Source organism: Stegostoma tigrinum, chromosome 39, assembly GCF_030684315.1.
Source record: "Stegostoma tigrinum isolate sSteTig4 chromosome 39, sSteTig4.hap1, whole genome shotgun sequence".
NCBI classification, from domain to species: Eukaryota; Metazoa; Chordata; class Chondrichthyes; order Orectolobiformes; family Stegostomatidae; genus Stegostoma; species Stegostoma tigrinum.
Genome location: NC_081392.1, coordinates 14921245 through 14947849, shown reverse-complemented (window position 1 = coordinate 14947849; position 26605 = coordinate 14921245). Strand labels below are relative to the sequence as shown.

General features: G+C 42.4%; 1 protein-coding gene across 1 annotated transcript in view; it reads right to left on the bottom strand.

Moving 5' to 3' along the window:
• The window catches only part of LOC125447653 (BTB/POZ domain-containing protein 7-like), a 65387-nt gene that overhangs the window by 19301 nt on the left and 19481 nt on the right, over positions 1 to 26605 (bottom strand). Inside the window, exons 3-6 of the mRNA XM_059641034.1 lie at positions 24929 to 25993; positions 19409 to 19617; positions 9340 to 9415; positions 4859 to 5019 (exon numbers count right to left, since the gene is read on the bottom strand). Coding sequence (XP_059497017.1) covers positions 4859 to 5019; positions 9340 to 9415; positions 19409 to 19617; positions 24929 to 25993 — 1511 coding nt within the window. The remainder of the gene's footprint in view (positions 1 to 4858; positions 5020 to 9339; positions 9416 to 19408; positions 19618 to 24928; positions 25994 to 26605) is intronic.

The window sequence follows — 26605 nt, the reverse complement described above, 5'->3', positions numbered from 1 at the left end:
GACTCAACAACTTTCCAATCACTCCTTTGTGCCAGATACTCCACCCAAAATGTCCACTCAGGGGTCAAACAGAAGTCTGAATATTAAAGTATGGTCAGGTCAGGAAAACATTTATGAAGCATTGAGATACACAGTAACTATGCATTCACAGCAGATTGCATAGGGATATCACTTCATCTTATGCAAATGTCCGATTAGCTCAACAGAAGTTGATGTACAGCCAAGTTTTTGGAATAGCTTTTATTTAAAAATAGGACATTCTGTATTTTAGCCTATGACCTACGTTCGGCTGGAGGTTTGTCAGCCAGCACAGACAGAATGAGTTGAATAGCTGCCTTCCAAGCTGTAAATTTCTATAAATCTGGTCCTCTGGTATTTGACTCCCTGTTCACAGTACAAAGAATTTTTTAAAAACATATTAGAATGGAAGATTCTGTCCCCATCCATTGATAAGAAATGTATTTACGTGAATATAGAGCAAGGAAAGTTTTGGACTTTGTGTGGCATTCCCATACCATAAAAATATAAAACAATATCTGTTATACAGGCCTACATCTACAGAGAGGTTCTCCAGGCAAGGTATGAAACAGTAGGTAGTACCCCAGCAAGAAGTCACTTCAAAGAGAGGCAAAGTAATATTATTGTAATACTTTGCAATAGTTTGGCATTTTCAGATTTCAGTTTCAAAAATTGACGGTCAACAGGTCTATTTTCTTTTTAGGACAAAGCAAATACAGCAAACTTAGTCTTAACTGGCACCTTATGATCCACTGCACTCGATAAACTGGCAAAAATTATAAACCTGAAATACCGGAAGTTTACTGTATCGTCATGATCTCTGCAATGTCCGAGTAGTAAGAAGGGTCCCTGCAGGTAAGTTTTACTTAAGGCAAAGTGGATTAAATATAACAGTATAGGTATGCCCCTGCATTATGTTTCTAATACTTTGTGTGTGTTTTTACACTGACTATGCAGATCAACCAGAATAGTTGATTAACTGGTACAATCTTGGTCCCATAGGTGCAGGTGGAGGAAAAATGTCTGCTGTATTATGAAGCCATCCCTCATTTTGATTCGATACCGTAATGAAGCACAAAGTCAGTCTGATTGGCGCAACTCTGATTTAACAGCTTGTGAAGTGGTGGTGGTAATAATATGGTCAGGGGTGGGAGAGGGGGGTTCAGTCGAGGGAGGACAAAGTGGGGGGGGGGGGGGTTGAACATTTAGGGAGGGAATTTCACCCTCTGGAGCTCAGAGAACCATGGGGAATTACACTGTGAATGGAATTTAACAAGGGCAGGAATTTGAAATCCACACATTGCTAGACTGAGCAAATTTAGGTCAGAAAGAAAATATTGAGAGCTCATCATTTGTGTTGTTAATTTTCCTTTCTCCTGTCTTCCTGAAGGCACTAAATCATGGTGCAATTTGGTCCCACAGACTCTCCTCAACCCAAGCCAAATAGGTCTTCAAACAGCAGCTTAGACAATAATGAATTGGCAAGTTCTTCAAAGTTGATAAATATCACTGCTGTGCCTGACCTTATCCTCAGTGGATATCCACCATGCACACACACTTTCCATTTGTATCACAGAACATCAGAAAGATAGTCAGACAGTACCTGTCCCCTTCCTAAACCAGAAATGCTGAGACCGAATGCAAATCACTACTGCCGAGGCACCCACATCCCCCAAACATAGGGCCCTTCCTCACTGCCTCAGCATTGGCTAGAATCAGCTAACTTGGAATGAATTTGAACATTTCAGATAAATATCCTGGCCAATGTTTCCTGCTACTCAGATACTTGGCAGTTAGCCAAATATGCGGTCTGTGGATCAGGGATCAAAGCAACAATAATTAACATAACAGGGCAGCCATGACTCGTCCTGTCATGGCTTAATACAGTTGAAGAGAATATATTAACACATTTCCACAAAAGCTGGCTCCCTTTTCCAGTCACAGAATGCAAAATATTCAACACAAGATCATGCCTCATTTTCAAAGTTAATAGTGAAGAATTCACTAAATGTGAAAACGTTCGTTCAATGCATGCGGCCAAATTCTAGCCCACTGGATTAAAAGGGACAGCAAGAGCACAGATAAGGGATTTTGCCAAAGAAGATCGAACAGAAATTAGCAGTGGAAAATGTTGTTTTGCAGACAGGAGCACACAGTGGGACTCCACAGGCAAAGGAATAAGAGGAAGTAATTTAATTGCCCCAATTTGATCTGCCCATAAATATCTAATAGCCGAACTGTGACCATATCTTTTTCCTCGCATATATCCCTTAATACCACTGGTTAACACAAATCTGTCACAGTTCTATTAATAATTGACCTAGTAGAACCACCATTCATATAGAATCATAATCTCTACAGTGTGGAAGCAGGCCATTCGACCCATCAAGTCCTTACTGATTCTCTAAAGAGCATCCCACCCAGACCACACCCTACTACCTTATCCCTGGAGACCTGCATTTCCATGGCTAGTCCACCCAATCTACTCATCTCCTTAGACACTTTAGGCAATTTAGCATTATGCATCCACCCTAATCTGCACATCTTTGGGCTGTGGGAGGAAACTGGAGCACCTAAAGGAAACATACACAGCCACAGGGAGAACGTGCAAACTCCAGACAGAGAGTTGCCCGAAGGTGGAATTGAACCCGGGTCCCTGGTGCTGCGAGGCAGCAGTGCCACTGTTCTTTTGGAGTATATTAAATTCGAACACAAGAAATGGAGGGACAGACGGACAGACAGATGGGGAAGGAAAGGAGGGTCAGTCAGGCAGAAGGGGATAGGAAAGGGACAGAGTGTCAGGCAGATGGGCGAGTGGGGGAAAAACAGACAGGGGGAACGGTAGACAAGGGTTATAAATTCAAATTAAGTGCTAATAGGTGAAACTGGGTCAGCTTTGAGGAAAGCAAACAAAAATCTGCGGGAATGCGGGGCAATCAAAATGGAGATTAGTGTTTATATTCTGAAGTTGTTGAACTCTATGTTAAGTTCTGAAGCTATAAAGTGCCAAACTGAAAAGTGAGGTAATCTTCCTTCGGATTGTGCTGGGCTTTGTTAGTACACTGCATCAGGCCAAGGACAGAAATTTTAGAAAGAGATGATCCAGCTCCTTCTTCTAGCTCTGCTTCAATGGCCTCATAACTGCCCTGAGTAAAACGCTACTCTTGAACCCACCCTTTCTTCTCCAAAACTGAATGCAAAATTCAATCATATTATGATTGCTGCTATTATTAGTTAATTAATCATCTCACATTGTGTCATACCAATCTAGCACAGCTTGCTTCCTGCTTCGCTCCAGATCACGCTGTTGGGAGTCACCATTTAGAAAACACTTAACTCATCTAGGCTATCTTTGGCCATCTGATTAAAAATTGCACACCATTGTTATAATCAGAAATGTGCTGCCTGAAAAGAGAACTGAAATCAGATCCACAGGTAGCTTTCTAAATTCACTTTTGCCAACACAGCCTGGATATCACCATAAACCAATCTTCCATCCACTGACTCCATCTATACTTCCTGCTCTGTCTGGAAAGCAACCAGCAAAGACCCCTCCCTCCCCGGTTATACTCTCTATCACCAGACGGAAGATATAAAAGTTTGAATGCGCGCACGCACACACACACGATTCAAGAACAACTTCTTCCCCACTTATCAGACTTTTGAGCGGACCTCTCAAATGTTAATGCTAATTTCTCTGCAACTGTAACTCTGTTCTACTACCCTGCTGCACTTGTATAGTACGATCTGCAGTGAAATAATACTTTTCATTGACTTATTATTGTCACGTGCCAAGATACAAACTCATACTAAAGGGTAATAGGGTAAACACTATTAAGGAAAAACGTGGGCTAGTAGAACTTGCTGATCAGCTCGACCAAACAGCTGACACTGAGACAACTGGTCAAAAGACCCCTTTGTGGCTGTATCATTCCAAGTCTGACTGTAGCAAAATCCAAACTTAGAACTGGGTTTTGAGTGGTGGGCACAGGCAAGTCAGGAATTCAAGAAATCCTGTAAGCTTTGTGGAAATCGGCAATTATCCAGGTAGGGGAAATGAACCGCTGCAAAAGGCGAGAAAATCTGCAACAGCAAACAAATGCAGATCAGGGTGTCTAAAACAAGATTTCTTTCACTTCTTAGGATCTGGCCTCAAGAGTAATTCTCAAAAGATTTATTTTCAGCTCATTCACTCAAAACAAGAGCAGCCACATCCAGACCTGTGTCAGCCAAGGGAAAGAGCTTTTATTTACAAAGTTTGTCTTTGGAACTTTTCAGATTGCCTTACATCTAAGGAGTCAGTGTTCAAATGTGGACTTCATTGTTACACATGCAAATTCTGTTATCAGTTTGCACTGAGTAAGATCTTGGCAATAGCAAATTAGACAATCAAGGTATGGGGGCTTTACGAAGAGAGAAGTATGGTATTAGTTTGGAATATTGTAGCAAACAGCCAGCATGGACTTTTCACTGGATTTGAGCATTGCTGGCTCAGCCAAAATTTATTGCCCATCCCTGGAGAACAGTTAAGAGTCAACCACACTGTTGTGGGTCTGGAGTCTCAAGTAGGCTAGACCAGACAAGGGTAGCAGACTTCCTTCCCAAAAAGGATATTAGTGAATAAGATGGGTTTTTAGTACAATACTCAATTTCTAATTGAATTCAAATTTCACCAGCTGCCACACAGAATTTCAACCAGTGTCCCTAGAACATTAGTCAAAGGGCCTAGATTACTGATTTCGTGATACCAACACAACACCACCACCTCCCCCACAATGGACTGAAGACCATGTTCTGTGCTGCAAATCTCTATTCTTGGAATTCCTACAAAGCCACTTACAGCATCAGCCAAGACTTCGCTCTTTGCTGGAAGGATGTGAGCAATGCGTATGTGGGGCACCAGATCGGAAACTATTTCACGGAGTTGGGCCGAGTCCAAGTCTCGCTTCTTCACTCCGCGTTTGTTGACACTGTGCGCTGTCCCGTTCAGTAAATTGGGCTCTACATAATGGAAAAGGAATAGCAAAACTTTAGTTATAAAATTTGATTTCAACATTTCTTTACTACAAGTCTGTCAGCACCAAGTGCCTTGCTCAAAATCAAAAGGCAACCAAGGCTACGAGCTCAGGTTTCTGCTGAGGTTGCTTTACAAAGTAAGCAAACAGTATAGGTTAACTCATTTCTCTTCCTTTGGGCGTATCTAAGCTATAACTTGGCAATTATTTATAATCAAGTTTATTGAGGGAGACTCAAGTCACATAAATCCACATCCCATCACTGAAATGGAAGAAACTCAATAGACACTGTCCGAATGTCTAGGTTTTGAAGATATGCTGGGAGGGAGCAGAAAGATAGGACAGAAATTAAGCAAACTAGAGAATTAAACCGAACAAATTCAGTGAGTGGTTTGATTTTCCAAATATAGCTGAATTCTGAGCATGGATCCCACTATACTCCCATCAACTGGGGGCTAAGCGCCATTTGAAGATGGTTTATTAGAATATAAATTTACTTTTACGCCAGGAGACTTCAAGCTGTTCTTTGTGTTTAAATAAAAAGGAAAATAGCCCGGGGAAAACTGGTGAAGTTGCAGTAATGCCTGGGGGATGCAGTTTCAAATCCCACCAATTTAAACTCAATTAGTTAAAAATTGAGTATAAAGCTAGTCTCAGTGAATCATGACATCTAGTGTTGACTGTCATTAAACTGAAATCCACCTGGTTTGTTTACATCGAGAGAAGGAACCTCCTACAATTAACTGGTTTGGACGACATGCAACTCCAGACCCACAGCAATAGAACGGAGTTTTAACTGCTGCTAAAAGTTAAAATGGCAGTTAAGCTTGGGAACAAATGCTGGCCTTCCTAGCAACATTGACATGCTCAGAATAGGTGCAAATAGCTAATTAAACTCCACAAATGGGGAGGCTAATGGACATTTGAAGAATAAATTTTAAATTGGCACCCGCACTCATTGATACCTTAACAGCACTGTATACACAGGTTGAATGCAGTGTAGCAACTACTGAACAGACGGACAAGAGGTCATGATCCACCACTAGTACGTTTCTCAAATTTACTACATTCTCTCATTCTGTTACAATGATCACTCAGCTGACACACGTTAAATACCATTATTGTTTGCCCGTGTAAAGCTCAAGGGGCAAGCCCAGGGCATCAGTTTCTGTTCAAAGTCCTCCACTCAATAATAACTGTTTGATATATTCTGGGAGGTTATTTCCATGTAGCCAATTGGCTGCACAACAGATTAATGCTGTACCTGACTACTCCCCCTTCTCTCTTCTCCACATACACCCACCATGTATGTGACTTTCTACTGCCTTAGCACAAAATAAATCAGAATAGAATTATGAAGGAAGAAAGTTACTAATTGTATCTGAAGGCAGCTGTTTAGGAATATCATAAATGTTTCTCAAGTTCCGAGGAGTTCTACATCAGAGTCTGGAACCAAGGCAACAGGAAGAAACTGTTCCCACTTTCAAAAGGATCAACAAAAAGAGAACAAATTTAAAGTAGCTGGCAAAGAAAATGAGACACACAAGGTTATGCAGTAAGTGGTCAGGGTCACCTGAGTGTGTGATGAAGGCAGGTTCAACTGCAGCACTCAAAAGGGATTATCACCTGAAAAGGAAGAATGTGCAGGGTTATGGGGAGATGGTGGGAACGTAGCCCTGTGTTTGCCAGCTCTTTGAATGAGCAATTCAGTATGGGCTGAATGGACTCTTGCTACACTATAACAATTAAGGCTATGGGAAGTTGCACTCAACTGGATTTTAAAGTGGCCCAGAACATTTCAAATTTGCTACTTTGCCTGTGAAATGAGACAATCCTAAAATGTTGATCACTTTCTGCAAGACAACTGCCCAAAATCTACTCTTAATTCACTTTTTAGATGTTAGAATCTGAACTTTCTCTCTCTATCGCGCACGTGAACACACACAGACAGGCTTGCTTACCAAGTTTAAAGTTTACTTGTTTGCATAAACATTGAATAAAATATTCTGCTTAATTAGTCAGTGGGTGGAACATTTATTTCTGGGTTAATGATGATAAACAACACAGGTCTTCAGCTTTCATGTTGAGGCGGCAGGGTAGTATAATGGAATGAAAGCTTCAGAACATCAGTACAAAGCGCTGAGAATATTGAATGTGTTGAGACAAATCGTACAAACGCACTGAAGGGAAGTCCAGTTAAGTACAATAGAAAATGTTAACAGCTAGATACAGAAGTACAAGAGACTGGAGGGGAGCATGAACTGGCTGGACTGTTTAAAGTTCTGTGTTGTGTATTCTAAGTAAATAAGAAACTAGAACTTAATGCAACAGGCACGAAGTTTGGCATTTTCTATTATCATAAACAAATGCTCCTAACCACGGTGTTTACCGAAGTGCTGATGTGGAGATGCACTCGTTCTAGGTTCTGTGCAAATTAAGCCATTGATGAGTAATTGCACATTTCAAATCCTGAACAGGCAATAAAATTAAAAGGGAGGTTTCACAAGCTATTGTGGCAAGAGATTTTTGTCACTATGACATAAAGGTGTGATAAGTAACAATAACGAAAAGAAATCAACGTATATAAGCACACTCAGTGTGTGCTGCAATGTGTTAATTCAGGTGTCAGAACCCTACAAATAAAAGCAATTATGATCACAGCAAGAGAAGTGCCAACTTAAATTGAGTCTGGCTCCAAACTAGTCGACACACGCAATCATCCAAATTCAACTATTACTTGTTTTTAAAAGGAGCCATCCACACCCACTAATTATTACATTACTTCAAACAATCCTTCAGTGCATTAAAAACAAAAATCAAACTTTGCATCAGCCCTCATTCAACATAGTTTTAAAAAAATCACAGACACAAGTTAATTTATTCCCCCTCCCTAAAAGAATGCGAATTTAGAACAGCAATTGTTAGGAAAACAAAAATAAAATGCTGTGTAAAGCAAGAAACCTCCCTTCTCTTCTAGACATGGTATCAGGCTGAGCTGCAGTTGTATAGCCTGACCAGTGTTACCTAACCACTAATGTGGCTACACTTCAGGTGTGCGAACTAGACAATAAACATCAAGTGGGTATTCATGCATAAGGTTATCACAATAAGATCTCTTGTTTATATCACACCTTCAGTGTAGGCAAAGATCACGCATCACTTCACGTGAATGTTATCAGGCAAAGGTTTGTCACTGGTTCACAACAGGAGATATTAAGACTGGTGACTGAAAGCTTTGAGGATGGGGTGGCAGTAAGAGGGAGGGGTAGGAATGCAGACTAAAATAGTAATGGAGCAGAAATAACAAAGTAGACAATTAGCCACAGCCCACAGCGACACATATATCCTCTGTTAGAGAAGGACTTATGTAACTGGATAGTTAAAGAATTCTTTCATGGGATGTGGGCATCACTGGCTAGGCCAGCATTTATTATCCATTCCTAACTGCCCGTGAGGGGGCAAAAATGAGCCACCTTCTTGAACAGCTGGCATCTTATACAGCGCAGACACAGCTGATGTGCTGTTAAAAGGAGGGAATTTCAGGATTTGACCCGGCAGCAGCGAAGCAACAGCTGGTATATTTCCAGGTCAGGATGGGGTGTGGCTTGAAGAGGAACTTACGGGTAGCTTCAGGGGTATAAATCCACATTAAGCATCAGGAAAGGAAAGCGGACAGGCCTCGCTCCATGAGTTAACACAGCTAGCGTAGGGATTGAAGATAACAAAAAGTGTGGAGCTGGATGAACATAGCAGGCCAAGCAGCATCTTAGGAGCACAAAAGCTGATGTTTCGGGGCCTAGACCCTTCATCAGAAAACTTCTGGTGTAATTCTGTCCAATATTCGTGCCACCTGAGTTAACAGAACCATCACAAAAGAGCAAAATAAAAAGGAATACCTTGATTTGCTTCCTTAAACTGAAAGCAAACAGAAGAACGGAGCTGGGAAGTGACAGCATCTTACCAGACTACAAGCATGCTTGACAACTGGAGGTGTGTGTGCATGTTCGGATTGGGAGGGGGTTTGGGGGGAGAGAAGAGAGGAAAGAGGGCTTGTGTGCATGCGCATGGTAGGAGGATTTAAATCCCAATTTCATTTTTACAGCCAAACTATACAGGAATGCTCTTATTTAAGAGTAAACACCAGCAGTGACTAAGCACAGACACCAGCTCAAAACTAAAGGTAACAACTGGGACTTTCAGCATGTACAACAGAAAACAAGTGGCCTCGATCACCTGAAACAGCACATACTCCAGGGCTGCAGCTTAGCAAGTCTCCACTGTACTCAGACACCTGCAAATAACTTACCTTCATCTGACAGACGCCTTGCCAGCTGGTTTTCTGCCCACTTAATCACAGCCTTCAGGATGTCGTGTTCACTTGCCTGCAAAGGAGGGTGGGTAGAGGAGGTAGGTAAGTGAAAGGGTTGGGGGGGGGGGGAAGAGGCACCATGTCAGCATCAGTATCGCAGGTTTTATTTTAAAACTGTTCTCTTTTCCACCCTCATTTCACAAAAGGTACTCTCTCACGGAGCACAGTTTCACCAACAATAGCAGCTTGTGTTGAGATGGCACCTTAACATAATGAAACATTCCAAGGCACGTTATAGGACAAAATATCACATTAAGTCACAGGAGTTAAGTCAGGTAACCAAAAGAGGAACGTTTAGGTAAGTGAACTGAAGAAGCAAAGTGAAATAGAATGACAAAAAGTTTCAGAGTGTTGGACCAAGACACCTGAAACTACAGCCACCAATAGTGGTGCAATCGAAATCACGGACACACAAAGAGACCAGAAATAGGGGACAGAGGTTGCCAAAGGTGGTAGCGCTGGAGGAGAATATAGAGATTGGGTGAGGCCATAGAGAGATCTGAAATGAAAGATGAGAATTTTAAAATCAAAACGATGCTCAACAGGGAGCCAATGTCGATCAATGTGTACTGAGGTGACAAGTTAAAGACACGGCCAGAGTTTTGAATAATCTTAAAAGTTACAAAGGGCAATTGATGGGAGACTAACCAGAATGTGTTGGAATAATCAAGTCTAAGGATAACAAAGACACAATCAAGTGTTTCATCAGTTCAAGAGCTGAGACATGGAGAAAAGTTACAATGGGGGAAAACACACAAACAGTCTCAGTGATAGTGGGAGGTAATGGGAACTGCAGATGCTGGAGAATTCCAAGATAATAAAATGTGAGGCTGGATGAACACAGCAGGCCAAGCAGCATCTCAGGAGCACAAATGAAGCTGGATGAAGGGTCTAGGCCCGAAACGTCAGCTTTTGTGCTCCTGAGATGCTGTTTGGCCTGCTGTGTTCATCCAGCCTCACATTTTATTATCAGTGATAGTGGGAATAGGTCAGAAACCCAACCCATCTGAAATACATCAAGGTTGTGAATGGACATTAAAAATGCTGAACTTTTGTACCTTTGTATTTTTCTCTTGGGTAGAAGATAGTTACCTGCAGTCCTTTAATTTTACATCTGAACCGGCACCTCAGATAGCATGTGTCAACTGACTATAAAAACGGACAACTATCGAACACAATCTTGCTACATCCCCACTAACTCAAACTGAGGATAATAAGTGGCTGAAGCTGCAACTGATTCTCTTCCGCAGTCCAAGGCTGCTCAAGCTACTCAATTTGACTAGACACCCTAATATTGGAAAACAAAATACAAGGGGTTAGAGGTCATGCATCAACTACACAAAGCCATAGCTGAAACACACTTGGTATAGCGTTCATTTGAGTACTGCACCTTAGGCTAGATATACTCACCTTAGAGAAGTGCAGATCCATTCACAAGAACAATACCTGAATTAGAAGTGTTAATGATAAGGAGCAAATACATAAACTAAAACTGCGTTCGTTGGAATTTGGAACAGATCAATAGCAGCACAGGAATAGGCCCGCTGGCCCTCCAAGCCTGCCCTTCCATTCTAAAACTGTTTACTGGTCCAGGATCCTTCCTATTTACAGATTAGTTCAGGTGTTTCTCGAGTACAGCTATTATGTCTGCTCCACCACCTCCTCAGGCAATGCGTTCCAGGCACTCACCACCCTGTGTGTGAAAAACTTGCCTCGCAGATCTCTTTTAAAGATTCCACCCATCCCCCAATACACACACACACACACACACACACACACACACACACAAACACCCTAGTAACTGACCCGTCTGCCCCAAAGTGTTTCATTACTTTCCACTCTATCCTTTCCATTCACAATCTCAAACTTCCATCAGGTCACCCCCTCAACCTCCTGAGCTGCTTTGAAAACAAACCCAGTCTATCCAACATTTCTTCATAGCTAAAAAATCTCCCATACCAGGCAACCTTTTCTGTTTCCTCTCCAAAGCATCCAAATCCTTCTGGTAGCGTGGTGACCAGAAGAGTACACAACATTCCAAATGTGGCCTAAAGTTCTATAAAGTTGCAGCATAACTTGTCTATCCTTATACTCAATGTGCCCCCTCCCCTCCAATGGAGGCAAACATATTATAGGTCTTTCCTTAAACTACCTTATCTGCATGTGCTGACACCTTCAGTGATCTGTGCACTTTCACACCCAGATCCCTCTGCATATAAATACTTTTACTTTAGAAGGTGAATGGATGATTTGATCCAAGTTTTTGAGGCATGGGGGAACACAGTGATGTAATGGTAATGTCACTGGACTAGCAACCTGAAGGCCCAGGTTAATAGTTTGGGGACAGAAGTTCCAATCCCATCATGGCAGCTGGTGAAGTTTAAATTCAATTAACAAACCTTGGACATAGAAAAGTAATCTCAGTGATGGTGCCCAGGAAATGTTCATCTATTATTGAAAACGTTACCTCGTTCACAAATCTCCTTTAGATGAAGGAAATCTGCTGTTCTTGCATTGTCTGGCATACCAAGTGCCTTCAGATATAAATCAATGTGGCTGACTCTTATTTACCCTCTGAAATGGCCTAAAGTGCTTTTCAGTTCAAGGGCAATTAAGGAAGCACAACAAGTGCTAGCTTTGTCAGCAAGCCCCATTTCCAATAGAGGAAAAAGAAAAATGTATTAAGGGAAAATGAGAGATCCTTAAAATCTCTCTCTTGGACCAAGCCTTTGGTCGTGTGCTCTAATACCCCTTTGTTACTCTCATCATATTTCTCTTTATAAAGCATTTATGAAGTGTGTGCCTTGGGACATTTTACTATGTTAAAAGGTGCCAAACAAATATGCTGTTGTAAACAAATTATTTTCGCTGACTGGAGTGTGTTGGTACTAGGGGTATAGTCTAAAAATTGGAGCTTAGACTTTCAGGAGTAAACATTTTGTATGCAAGTGGTGGTGGAATTTGAAGTTCTTTTTTCTCAAATGACAACTGATGCTGAATAGATTGTTAATTTTAAATCCAACAAATGACTGGTTTCTGATAACCAAAATGTATGAGGGATACAGGGCAAAGACAGATATACTAAATTCAGTCATGACCCCACTGATTCTATAACAGGCTTGAGGGGTGAAATGGCCTCCTCCTATTCTGATATACAGCATGGATTTTAAACAGCCAACATGGTATAATGGATAGAATAATCTCCTCCTGTGCTAGATTATTCCATGATGCTATAATTTCACACTTATCAATTTGATCAGATTGTGATATAATAATTTCCCTCAGCTTCACGTGAATCAGTTTTAAACAAAGAAAATTGTTACACAGTGCACATTGTTGTCTAGTGAACACAGTTTTAACTAGTGATAGAAACTGCAAGTATAAATATGTTCCATAGGCTCAGCATGATGTAGTGCAAACATGAGGCTAACCTCGCAGAGCTAGAATTAAAACATCCCTGACTAATGATATAGTTTCATCAGTACTGCACTTTACATAAATAAAGCTTATATTTCAGTGCTCTTCCCTCGGAGCATTTTACTTTCAAGAATCCTTCTGGATGTAACCAGACATGATTAGAGGGACGGAATAAAAACACTTCAAAAGAAATTGGCTCAAAGGAGGAGAAAAGGAGATAGCAAGACAATTTTCTGATCAAAGAAATGCACAGCCCTCCTCTATATTTAGAACCTAGACTAGTGTTCTTCCACTAACCCCTTCAACCCAACATGCTCCAAACCACAAAATAAAGTCTTGACTTCAGAAGTTTCTTCTCATTTAAACACAGTTAGTGCTCAACATTAAACACTAAAATAAAAAGCAAACAAATTGCACAACGTCTTAAAGCACACCACAGGTGTCTTCATGTTATATTAATCTCTGAAATATCAGAAGTAAAAGAAGACTTGCATTTAAACAATATGGGGTCAGTCAAAGACCATGATCTATGTGCTTTATAGCCAATAAACTGTTGTAACAGAAAACATGGAAGCAAATGTGGTGGCACAGCAATCATCTGTTTTATTTTGCTATCAACTGAGGGATGAATATTGACCAGGACAGCAGGGAGAAGTTGTCAGTTCTTCGTCAAAACGGCCAAGTGGGCTACGTGAAGCCATAGTTTAATATCTCATCTATAAGGCCACATCTCCAACAATGCAGCACTGCTTCAGGACCAAGTGTTAGCCTAGATAAAACCTCCTGACTCAAAGGAGAGTGCACTGATGTCGAACAGTATCTTCTGCCTTTCAAAGACCCCAAGACTAGCTTATCCAGCAAAACCAAAGAATTGCCAGATTTGCTCGTGCCAGCAGCCAGATAGATCATTGAAGATTCCACCATGTCACTGACAGCCAAGTATGTTGACTCTGCTGTTGTTAATAGCTATTCAAGACTACAAGCTGACAGTTGCTTGCACTGGAGCAACACAGAAGCAGCTGATACCAATCCTCATACTGAAAGTGAATCAGAACAGAACAATGCAAGTTTTAAACACAAACTCCTGTGGCTGAAAGTACGACAACTTTTGCACCATTACATTTAAACTCTTTACCATAGGGAGTGTTTGAACAAACTAATACATTTACAGTGGAATAGTCAAGTTCTAGGAGGCAGACAGGAATAAAGAGTATGATGGAAGATGGAGTAAAATAGGAGGAATAAACACTAGCATTGGCTAGTTGGGTCAAATGGCAAATTTCTGTGTGACATCTTCTACATAATCCCATTTATTAAATAAGCATTTCACTGCATCATAGCTTACTCCAATGTATTTGTTTAAAAGGTATTGATATCCATTACAGCTATTAGTTGAAAGTGGAGATATTATAATCTAACACGAACAAAACTTGAAGGAAAATAAAGTTAGCACACCAGCTGATTTAGATATAAACACTTGACACACACACACAACACACTCTCTGAAGAGGATGGTGCTGACTTATAACACATGACAAAATTTAAAACAGTACCGATTAAACACAAGGTCTCAGTGAAGGGTTGTACATGAAACATTAGCTTTTTTCAGAGAGGGACTGACCTACTATGTATTTCCTAAATTTTCACTTCATATTTAAAATTCAAATTCAATTCGTCAGGGTGCAGAGGGAACTTCAGTTATCCACACAGCCTTCTGTAAACGGTTCATGCATTCAACCTGCATTACAAGTCAGTTGTGTAATACTTTCATCTGCCCCAAATAACATTAAAAGCAAGCAGATGACACGACCACTTACATCATAGCCTTTTGCAAGGATTTGCTTTATGCAATATGGCTGCTACACTTCCAGCAATTATACTTTAAAAGTAATTAATTGCCTGTGAAGTACTTTAGGACATATTCAAGCATTACAGAAAATTGAAGTCTATTTGTTCAAGGCCCAAGAGACTACACAGATAAGCCTACACATTATAGTCCTTTCTGAAACAAAACAGGCACCTGCTGCAATTAGCAATTAGCCACAAAGTCAGCAGGTGGATGCAACATTTGGGTGGAGAGGGTGACTTCAGAGTCCTTATTGATTCAACAGTGTAAACACCAGGCAAAGACATCCTTTATCGTTTGCGGTCATCATCAATTTCCATTTATATTTTGTTATTGTCAGTACCAGTGATGAGGTTGGAGGGAAAAAAAGGAGATTGTGATTGGACATCTCATTGTGTCATTGAAAACCTTTTAGTGCTTCTAATCGGAGGGATCTGGACAGAGCAGATGGGGAAAAACCTACCACTGGGGGAAGGATCAAGAACAAGGCAGCACAGGTTTAAAAAGTGATTGGCATAAGGAGCAACAGCAATATGAAAAAACACTATCTTGCACAAAAGCATTTAGAGTCCGGAGTGCACTGTCCAACTGTAGAGCGGGAGCAGATTCCATCAAGATACTCAAGAGGAATTCAGATTGTTGTCTGTAAAGGAACAATGTGCAGGACCAGGGAAAGGGTGCAAGGGCCATTCAGACGCAACAGGCCGATTGGCCTCCTCCTGTGCTACAATAAATGATTCTTATTCAATTAATTGTTTTTGTTACGGGAATTCTTGAGATGCAACCGTTGCCTGGCACAACTGGCATTTGTTGTCTATCACCAGGGCTGAGTAGCTTGCTGGGCCATCTCAAAGAACATTAGAAATCAGTCACAAAGGTGTGGGGCTGGAGTTACACGAGAGCTAAATTCAGGAAGAAGAGCAGGTTTCCTTGCAGAATGTGCAATCTAGAATATTGCTTTAAATCCAACAGCTTGGTTTAATCCATGGGACAGTACTTTTTAAATATAAAACTTCAAATTCTAAATTTGCTATGGTGGTATGTGAAGTCAAAAATATTTAGACATTAACCCAGATCCCTGAACTATTAACACAAATATGTAATTGATACCAAACTTTACTCATTTACACATCGAGCCCAGAAACAAACAATTAAAGAGAAATTAGATTGGTTAATCTGCTTTTCACAGTGCTAATTGAGGTGTTGGGGTGGGGGGGGAGGAGAGAGAGGGAGAGGAGGGAGGGGAGGGAGAGGAGGGAGGGGAGGGAGAGGAGGGAGAGGAGGGAGGGGAGGGAGAGGAGGGAGGGGAGGGAGAGGAGGGAGGGGAGGGAGAGGAGGGAGGGGAGGGAGGGGAGGGAGGGGAGGGAGGGGAGGGAGAGGAGGGAGGAGAGGGGGAGAGAGAGAGAGGGAGAGAGAGGAGGGAGGGAGGGAGAGAGAGGAGGGAGGGAGGGAGAGGGGAGGGAGGGAGGGAGAGGGGAGGGAGGGAGGGAGAGGGGAGGGAGGGAGGGAGAGGGGAGGGAGGGAGAGGGGAGGGAGGGAGGGAGAGGGGAGGGAGGGAGGGAGGGAGGGAGAGGGGAGGGAGAGGGGAGGGAGGGAGGGAGAGGGGAGGGAGGGAGGGAGAGGGGAGGGAGGGAGGGAGGGAGGGAGGGAGGGAGGGAGGGAGGGAGGGAGGGAGGGAGGGAGGGAGGGAGGGAGAGGGGAGGGAGGGAGGGAGAGGGGAGGGAGGGAGGGAGGGAGGGAGGGAGGGAGGGAGGGAGGGAGGGAGGGAGAGGGGAGGGAGGGAGGGAGGGAGAGGGAGAGGGGAGGGAGGGAGAGAGAGGGAGAGGGGAGGGAGGGAGAGAGAGGGAGAGGGGAGGGAGGGAGAGAGAGGGAGAGGGGAGGGAGGGAGAGGGAGAGGGGAGGGAGGGAGGGAGAGAGAGGGAGAGGGGAGGGAGGGAGAGGGGAGGGAGGGAGAGGGGAGGGAGGGAGAGGGGAGGGAGGGAGAGAGAGGGAGAGGGAGAGGGAGAGGGAGAGGGAGAGGGAGAGGGAGAGGGAGAGGGAGAGGGAGAGGGAGAGGGAGAGGGAGAGGGAGAGCGGGGGGGAGCGGGGGGGAGCGGGGGGGGAGCGGGGGGGAGCGGGGGGGAGCGGGGGGGAGCGGGGGGGAGCGGGGGGGAGCGGGGGGGAGAGGGGGGGAGAGGGGGGGAGAGGGGGGGAGAGGGAGAGGGGGGGGGGGGGAGAGGGAGAGGGAGGGGGAGGGAGGGGGAGAGGGGGGGAGAGGGGGGGAGAGGGGGGGAGAGGGGGGGAGAGGGAGAGGGAGAGGGAGAGGGAGAGGGAGAGGGAGAGGGAGAGGGAGAGGGAGAGGGAGAGGGAGAGGGAGAGGGAGAGGGGGGGAGAGGGAGAGGGAGAGGGAGGGGGAGGGGGAGGGAGGGGGAGGGGGAGGGAGAGGGAGGGAGAGGGAGAGGGAGAGGGAGGGAGAGGGAGGGAGAGGGAGGGAGAGGGAGGGAGAGGGAGGGAGAGAGGGAGGGAGTGAGAGAGGGAGTGAGAGGGAGAGAGAGGGAGGGAGGGAGGGAGGGAGGGAGGGAGGGAGGGAGGGAGTGCACGAAGAGCTCTCTAGGGCACAGAACTCCAAACCTTCATAGTGATAATGGGAACTGCAGATGCTGGAGAATCCAAGATAATAAAATGTGATGATGAAGGGTCTAGGCCCGAAACGTCAGCTTTTGTGCTCCTGAGCCTGCTGTGTTCATCCAGCCTCACATTTTATTACCCAAACCTTCACAATTCTCTTCCCACCTCAGTATGAAATGGTCACCCTCTTATTCTCAGAGGCTCAGTCTGGTTTCCAGATTCCCTAGTTTGGGGAGGCTTGCTGTCAAACCTCTTAATTTGATAATCCAAGATCACCCAAAATTCTTAGAAATAATAACCCCAGACTACTCAACCTTCTCAATCCCTTCAATCCAGCAATCAACCTAGTTGCTTTCCTTGCACTCCCTCCAAGAGGGATGTACCTTTCCCAAGAAAAACAAACCTATACTGTATTTCAGGTATGGTCTCACCAATGTCCTAGGCAATTGCAATATTACTTTCTTTCTCTTGTTCTCCAACTTCATTGAAATAAAGAATAACGGACCAATTACTTTCCCAAACAAACAGGACAGTGGGTTCCGTGTTAACAGAGCAAGTAGACGGACTGCTAGTTTATTGTCCCCTTTGAGAGGCAATAGCTTCAAAGTACAGCACTCCCCCAGGGCTACAACAGCAGGTCAACTTTTGCTCCGTACTGAAATGCTGAAAGGCACTACTTTCTGGCACTGTCCTCAGAGCAACAGATTCCAGGAAATGCATTAAGTTTTAACAAAATGATACAAAATTTACTCAAATCACTTCAAGAGCAAAGCAAAACAACGGTTAGTGGTACAGCTGAACAGCCAAATGCCAGTGAAGAAATCGGATTTGGTACATTGCTGGGCTTGCCTTTGATTCAAAACCTGAAAGACTATATCATGTTGACCAAACTGGGACCAGGTGCCAATAAACCCACAACTTGGAGTCAGAAGGCAACTAGGGGCGGCACGGCACGGCACGGTGGCTCAGTGGTTAGCACTGCAGCCTCACAGCACCAGGGACCCGGGTTTGATTCCAGCCTCGGGTAACTGTCTGTGCAGAGTTTGCACCTTCTCCCAGTGTCTGCGTGAGTTTCCTCCCGGTGCTCCGGTTTCCTCCCACAGTCCAAAGATGTGCAGGCTAGGTGGATCGGCCATGCTAAATTGCCCATAGTGTTCAGGGGTGTGTGGGTTATAGGGGGATGGGCCTGGGTAGGATGCTCCAAGGAGCAGTGTGGACTTGTTGGGCTGAAGGGCCTGTTTCCACTCTATAGGTAATCTAATCTAAACTCCACAACAATAGGCAGTAAAAATGGCAGATTCCCATCTGGATTCCATTTTGAAGTCCAGCATTGTCACCTGGAGTAATTAGCAAATAAGTACTGATGATCACGGCAAGTTCACCACTTATAATCAAGTAATTTATAAATTTCTAGCTAGGCCTTGAATAGCGACAAAAACAGATTTACTAGGATGGTACCAGGGATGAAAGTCGAGGTATATGGAAAGACTGGAGAAGCTGGGATTGTTCTAGGATACAGAAAGTTGAGAGAGAAATCTGGCAGAAAACGAATGAGCTTTCACAAGTTAAACAGAAAATCTGTTTCCAGCAGCATAAAAGTTAATATGTAAAAGGACACAAATTGAAATTGGAAGAAAAATTGCTTTTTAAAAAAAACATACACACACACAGCCAGGTAAAAGAATGTGATGAACGGACAATAAAAGCAGATTCAACAGCAACTTTCAAAAGGGACTGGGATAAATACTTTGCTAATAAACGATATGCAGAGCTGTTGAGAAAGGAGGAGAATTGAAACTAAATTGGTAGCTATTTCAAACAGATGGCACAGACAAGATAGACTTGAAGTTCATTTTCTGGGTGTTTTTTTTACATTCAATATCACTGATTCTTAATTCACCGCAAATTGCTGACACCACCAGAAGCAAATCACTAAAGATCAGGTTCATTCTTGTATTATTAATGTCAAAACTCTCCTATCAGATAAGCCCTAAGTAAAAACCTTGAGCACTTTCTAAAATTCAAAACAGATCAAAATTGCTTGGGGCACCATTTCTCTTTAACACATTTCTCATAAAAACTTGAGGCTCCTTGAAGAAGATCTGAACCTTATTAGTTACAGACAGAGTCAATTACCTGCAGGTAATCTGACTGGATGGCAGCCATCAGGTGCTCCTTGCTCAGCTCGTACAGAATGTCAGAAGTGATGACGTTACTGAACTCCTCACAGAGGAAATGCAGCATTTGCCGATGGACCCACTTGGATCCATATGGTTGGGAGCTCCACTTCAGGATAGGAATTAAAGAGTCCAGTGTGACACTCTCAACAATCAGGTCCTCACAGCCTGTGGAGAGAATAAAAATGTGAGTTAGAACACTAGGACAGCAAAACACTTAGTTCTTAGAAAGCCAGTGCCTTTGTGATCAATCTCAAACCATATCCCCTAATCCCTTCTCTAGGCAGGAACATTTTCCTTTGCCTTTTGAATCTATTTATGTTCATGTCGATACTTTCCCAGTTAATTGATTTCACAGCTCATGCATCCTTTGTTAAACCGTTTGGCTAGCTTGATTTTTTAACTGAAATCACCCATTGTCTCTCTGCCAACATTTACAGCAAACCACTTCAATTCCATTCTCCTGTCATTCCTGCACATCCTACAGCTTTGTGAACAAAATGTCTTTCTTTTGATTTCCTGCTTAAATACTGAACAGTTCTTTACTTCATAACCATATTACATACACTAACACACTTTAGAAAATCAAGGCTATCAGAGAATAAGATCCTGACAACAAATCTATACATAGAGGATGTTGTCAGGACTCAGAACCAATCCCTGTGGAACACCACTGGTCACAGACCTCCAGTCTGAAAAGCAACCCTCCACCATTACTCCTGTCTCCTGCCCTTAAGCCAATTATGTATCCAGTTGGTAAGATCACCCGTGAATCTTATATAACCTAAGTTTACTAATTAGTCTACCATGCAAAACCTTGTCAAAGGTTTTACTAAAATCCAAACAAACAGCACCTGCTGTCCTGCCATCACCAATCTTTTTGGTAGCTTCTTCAAATAAAACTCCACCAAGACACAATTTTCTTTGCTCAAAACCATGCTGACTATCCCTAATCAACTTTTGCCTCTCTAGATGTTCATAAATCCTAGCTTTTATAATTGCAGGAGTTTGTTAATGTACGGAGTATCACGGCCACATATTTTCATTATAAACGATCCATATTCCATCCAGTAAACATTCATGGCAGCATTAATAAAAAAAGTGAAGATAATCCTACGGCTTTAAATGCAAATAACCCATACAAAAGCAAACATTTAACCAATAAAAATATGCATAATCGCATGCAAATTAGAGTAACAGACATCCGAGGTGGCTGCTCACACTTGAAAGCAAATTCAGTTTGTTTAAAATAGAAAATGCAATTGCGCATATGCTCATGGTTCCATATGAAAATTTCCACAGAACTGAACTTTAAACAAATCACTAGTGGGTTCTCTTAAAAGCCATTTAGGTCTCTTAGCCAAACTGCCAATATAGTGGCACTAAATCAAAGACAAACTTAAGTCAAGCCATGTTCACAGCTCAATTAAAGAGACTTCCAGGTGGAAGTTTCATTAAAAAAAACCTTGGAAGTTGAAATGAGCAAGTAAATTCAATTTCACCAACTTCTTCAAAAGTCAAGATATAGTTGTATTTAGCGATATAATATGAACATTTCTTTCAAGACACTTAAAAAAATTATTAGGTCGAACAGCTCCTTATCTCACCCAGCCCTTAGAAAGCTCTCCTTTCCATTGTTAAATGAGCGGATCTGCTGTTGTCTGCTATAAATACAAGAATTACACTTCTTTGCTTACAATGAGGGCTCAAAACTCCTCACGAAGGCATGCACTCCCAACATCAAACAAGATCTCATACTGAATCGGAACTGCCCCCTAATCTATTTAATTGAAGGATGCATACATCCAAAAAAAGGAAATAAAGTTGAATTTAAACTAATTGGGAGGATGGGGGGTGTTGCAAGGGAGGGTTTGGGAGACGGAAAGTGTAAATTTGCACAGCAAGAGGATCCAATAGCATCACAGAGCAACTATTTGGATAACAATACTCAGAACAGAGCAGGAAAGAACAGATTATACATAATCAGCAGGAACTCAGGTCTTAGGGAAAAGAAAGTGACAGAAAGACAAAATTAACTACTCTTGAACACATGAAGTCCTTAGAATAACATCAACTAATTAACAGCACAAATACAGGTTAATGAGTATGGTTTTATAGCCATTAAGAAGAAATGGTTGTGAGGAGATCAAAGCTGGGAACTAAACATTTAGGGTTAAGTAACTTCTCAGAAGAACAGACAGAAAAGAAAGGGTGATGGGGTAGCTTTGTTATTAAGGATTGGAAAAAGTACAATAGCGAGAAATGATAGTTAATGGCTCACAAAGATTCCATGAAGGGGATGAACCAAACATGGTTAACCAGGAACTTAAGAACAGCATCAAATAGAAAGAAAAAAATAATTGGAATGTGGTCATGATAAGTGGTAAGTGGATTGGGAATGTTTTAAAAGCCAAAAGATTTTAGAATCCAGCCTCACATTTCATTATCTTGGATTCTCCAGCATCTGCAGTTCCCATTATCACTTAGAAATTCAACTGTCTTGATATTACTTGCAATTTTATCCTCAGTCAGCAAGAGCTTTCTAAACATATAAGTAACAACAAAGGAGCCAAAGTGAATATAGATAATAGGAACTGCAGATGCTGGAGAATCCGAGATAACAAGGTGTGGAGCTGGATGAACACAGCAGGCCAGGCAACATTTTGGGAGCAGGAAAACCAACATTTCGGGCCTAGACCCTTCATCAGCAAATTAAGCCCAAAACGTCGGCTTTCCTGCTCCCAAGATGCTGCTTGGTCTGCTGTGTTCGTCCAGCTCTACACCTTGTTATCCTAAAGTGAATATAGGCCTTTTTGGAGAATAAGGCAGAGGAAAAAATAATGTGGAATTATTATTTTTCGTCAGTCTTCACAGTAGAAGACACATTTGATTTATTTCATAATTTTAGAATACAAAGGACGAAAGGAGATGAAATAAACTCGGTAACTATCGCTAGAGAAAAAAGTACTAGGGAAACTATTGGGGCGAAAGACCATCAAATTCCCTGGATCTGAAGGAAGGACCCTGCGATGTTAGAGAAAGCAGTCAGTGATAGATGATGCACTGGCAGTAATCTTCCAAGAATTCTTAGATTGTAGAGAAGTCCCAGGAGGATCAGAAAACTGAAGTAACACCTTTAATTGAAAAATGGAAGGAGACAAAAAAAGTGTACTATAGGTCAGTTAGCTTAATATCTGTTACTAGGAGTATGTTAGAATCTATGAAAGGATGTAATAGCAGAATAGCAAATCTCTTCGAAATTTTTGATGAGGTAACAAGCAGGATAGAAGAAAGTACTGGTTCTAACATATTTGGATTGCTAGAAATCGTTTCGCGAGGTATCATACGTTAAGCTGCTTAATAAGATAATGGCCAACATGTTGGAGATAGTATACTAACATGAATAGATAATTGGCTAAAAGGCTGTAATTCAGGGAGATTTGGGATCATGCATAAACCACAAAAAACTATCTACACGTTCAGCAGGCAAATAGACTGATGGCCTTTACTACAAAGGGGATAGAATATAAAAACAGGGAGGTCTTAATAAAAACCAAAATAAATAGGAACAGCAGACCCCTGAGCCCGTCCTGCCATTCAATAAGATCATGGCTTCTCACATTCACTTTCCTGCCCTTTTCCTATAAGCCTGAATTCCACAACAAATCAGGAATCTATCTCAGCCTTAAACACGCACAAAACTCTGTCACCATCTCCCAGAGGCAACGAGTTCCAGAGACTCTCAATCCTCAGAAGAAATTCCTTCTGTTCTCAGTCTTAAATGGATACTCCTTAATTCTGAGGCTACGCCCCCAGTCCTACACTCTGAGGGGAAACATGGTTTCAGCATTTACTTGTCAAGCCCCTTCGGAATCTTATATGTTTTAAGAAGATCACCTCTCATTCTTCTAAATGAGACTGAGTAAAGTCCCAGTCTTTTTAAACTTTTGCTGTTAAGATAATTCCTCCTACCGGGGGATCAACCACCTTCTTGGAACTGCCTCCAACATAAAGCACCATCTAGTCTACACCTGGAAATATGTGAACAGTCTGTTCCCCTTACCCAAGAAAAGACATATAGTTGGAGACAGTCTAGAGAAGGTTCATGAAGTTGTTTCCAGATACAGAAAGTTTTTCTTAGAGGCAAGTTTTTTTTTAAAAAAACATTGGGCCTGTACTCATTGGAGTTTAGAAGAATGTGAGGCAACCTTGTTAAAACATATACAATGTTTAGGCTACTTAGCAAGATAGCTGAAAGAGGCATTTCCCCTTTGAGGGAGAGCCTAGGACCAGAGGACAGTCTCAGAATAAATGGTCACCCAATTATGACCGAGGAGAAATTTCTTCTCCCAGAGAGAGTAGTCAACCTTTTGCAATTCTTTGCTGTAGACACTGGGCAGTTAAAGTATTCTAAAAGCTGAGATACAGATTTTTAAATCAGCAAGGAAATCAAGGGTTATGGGTCAAAAGCAGAAAACAGAGTTAAGGACTATCAGATCAGACATGATCTCACTGAATTGTGTAACAGATTCAATAGGCTAAACAACCTACTTTGCTCCTATGTTTTATCATGTTAAGCCCTGTCACTTCAATCTGTATTTGAAACTGTAGTTCAGTACAAACGGGGAAAGTTATGACCAACTTCATGCCAGAAGCCAAAAACAACATATTTTTCTTAAATCTGTAACATCAGAGTAATTTCAAGATAAATAAAACCAAATGGCAAATAATAACTTTGCCATCACAGAATGAAACAGCGCAGGAAAAGGCTATTCAGCCCATTGCATCCATATCAACTCTTCTGAACGAGTTACCCAGTTAATCCCACATTCTCCATTCTTTCCTCATGATCCTGCAAATTTCTCTCCCTCCACCACTGATCCAATTCCCTTTTGAAAGTTGGCGATTGCTGAATCTATCCCCAGCATCTTTTTAAGATGATGCATTCCAGACCAAGCAATTCACTACATAATTATTCCCCTTCTGTCACCATTCACTTTATATCTATGTCCTCTAATTATGAAACCTTCTCATACTCTAATGTTTCTCTCATTATGCTTCAAGATTTTAAACAGTTTTATCAAATTTTATCAGTGCCTCTATTCTAAGGGACAGCACCTCAAAAGTTTCTCCCAACTCCCTGTCGCCTTTTTATCCCTCACACAATTATAATACATCCCCACTGCAATCCCTTGAAGATCTTCACATCATTCCTAAAACATCAGTGCTCAGTAGTGGAAGGAATATTCCAGATTAAATAAAACCAGTGTTTCATAAAGGTTTAGTGTTAACCTTCCTGCTTTTATGTTTTCAGTATGTTTTTATAAAGCCAAGAATCTCTCATGTGCTTTTAAACAGTCCTACTAATGTGACCTGACATCTTCAAAGAATTGCTAATATGTACTATCATTGTCATAAGATTCCCTGATCAACCCAGTCTATGCCCAGAGAACATCAACACCAACTTTTCCACCCTTACCTTGTGCCAGCATATCGAACTCAATGAAGAGTGCTATATGGAACAGCTCCATAGCACTTTCCAATCGGCTCTCACTGTCCTTCCCAGTTTCATCCTGCACTTCTCTTAAGCTACCAGTTGATGGGCTGAAAGGCAGAACCAAGTCTAGGTCAACCAGGTCAGTGTACATGCAGTGCAAAATAACTTTTGCGTATTTCTTTGGAATGATTGCTTCGTTCAACACAATCCTAGCTGGAGTCTGCAAGGTCCGGTCTGTGGTCTCTTCACCAGTGCGAATGCGCTTCTGGAGGAGATTGCGGAAGAATGGAGAGCGAGCACACAGGATGGCCTTGTGACAGCGGAACTCTCCATCTAGGCAGCATCCTTCAAAGTTGTCAGAGGCATCGGGATTAGAGGTAAAGCTTAGGACTGCATCATAATAGCAAGAGCTCTCCAGGAGGCTGTAGATATCGAAGTGAAGCGCATTCGGCATCCCAAACTCTTCGCTGAGGCGGACCAAAATGTCAACATTCTTAATTTGGGAGTCTTGCATGCCAAATTCTCCACTATACAAGTAGTGTAAAAGGGATGACAGTATTTGCATGTCTATTCCAACAGTGCTGATGTCCATGACTAGCTCAGCACGGTCCAAGTTGGATAAAAGGAGAGTTTTGAAGAAAGGACACCGGGCTGCCAGTATAGCACGGTGGACAGGAAAGCACGTACCTTGGAATACCAGGTCCACATCTGTACAGTACTTGAACTGATAGAGCTTTGCCAGGTCTTCATTTAACCGGCTGGCCTCTGGCCTGGCTACACATGCCTGAATCACCAGCTCCTTCACAGCCAATGCGGCTTCATACTGCTTCACCAACAGACCTACATCCCGCACGTCCCAACTGCAAAGGAGTTCACGCATGTGTTTGGCATGGTCAGCTGCCTTGGCTGACTTCCGTCGCCTGAACAGCTTCTTCTTCAGCAAGGCGAGGTTAGAGCTCCGCTTCTTCTCACGTTTGTCCTGGCTGAACCCAGAGATGCAGAACTTCCCCTCTGGCTGACATCCAAACTGTGGATGCGAAGGAGATTCTGTCCAAGAAATAAATTAATAACACGTTAGATTAGATACCAGAAGCATAAGAGAACTAGAGATTGTTTTGCGCAACTGAGTTGAGTGAAATTATTTGCACCATATCCTTGTCTAACAATTATCTTCAATCTCATATTTAGAACATTAGTTGAGCTAGCATTTGCTGTGTTTTGTGGAAGAAATTCAACACCTCTACCATCCTGAGTGAAGAAATGTTTCCCACTTTTGCTCTCAAAGAACCCGATTCTGGTTTTATCCACATGTCCCAAATTATCCACCAGGTGAAAAAGTTTCTCTTTATCAAGTCTTTTCACAAATTCCTAAATACCTTAAATCAAATCATTTCTTAAACTTCCCTATTAGGAATGACAAGTCTCTCCTCATAATCCAGCCTTAGTAACATTCTGGTGAGTCAAAGAAACTCAAAAGGGAGAGATCCCCTGTTCTAGATCCCCTGTTACATCCAAGGCAGACAGGGTCTTGGTCTAAATTCTTAACTGAAAGAAGGGTCCTTGAAGGAGGCATTGGGTTTGGTATCATTGCTTGATCGTTAATCCAGGAACCCCGAAAATAATCTGTGGACCCAGGTTTGAATCCCGCCATTGGTGATG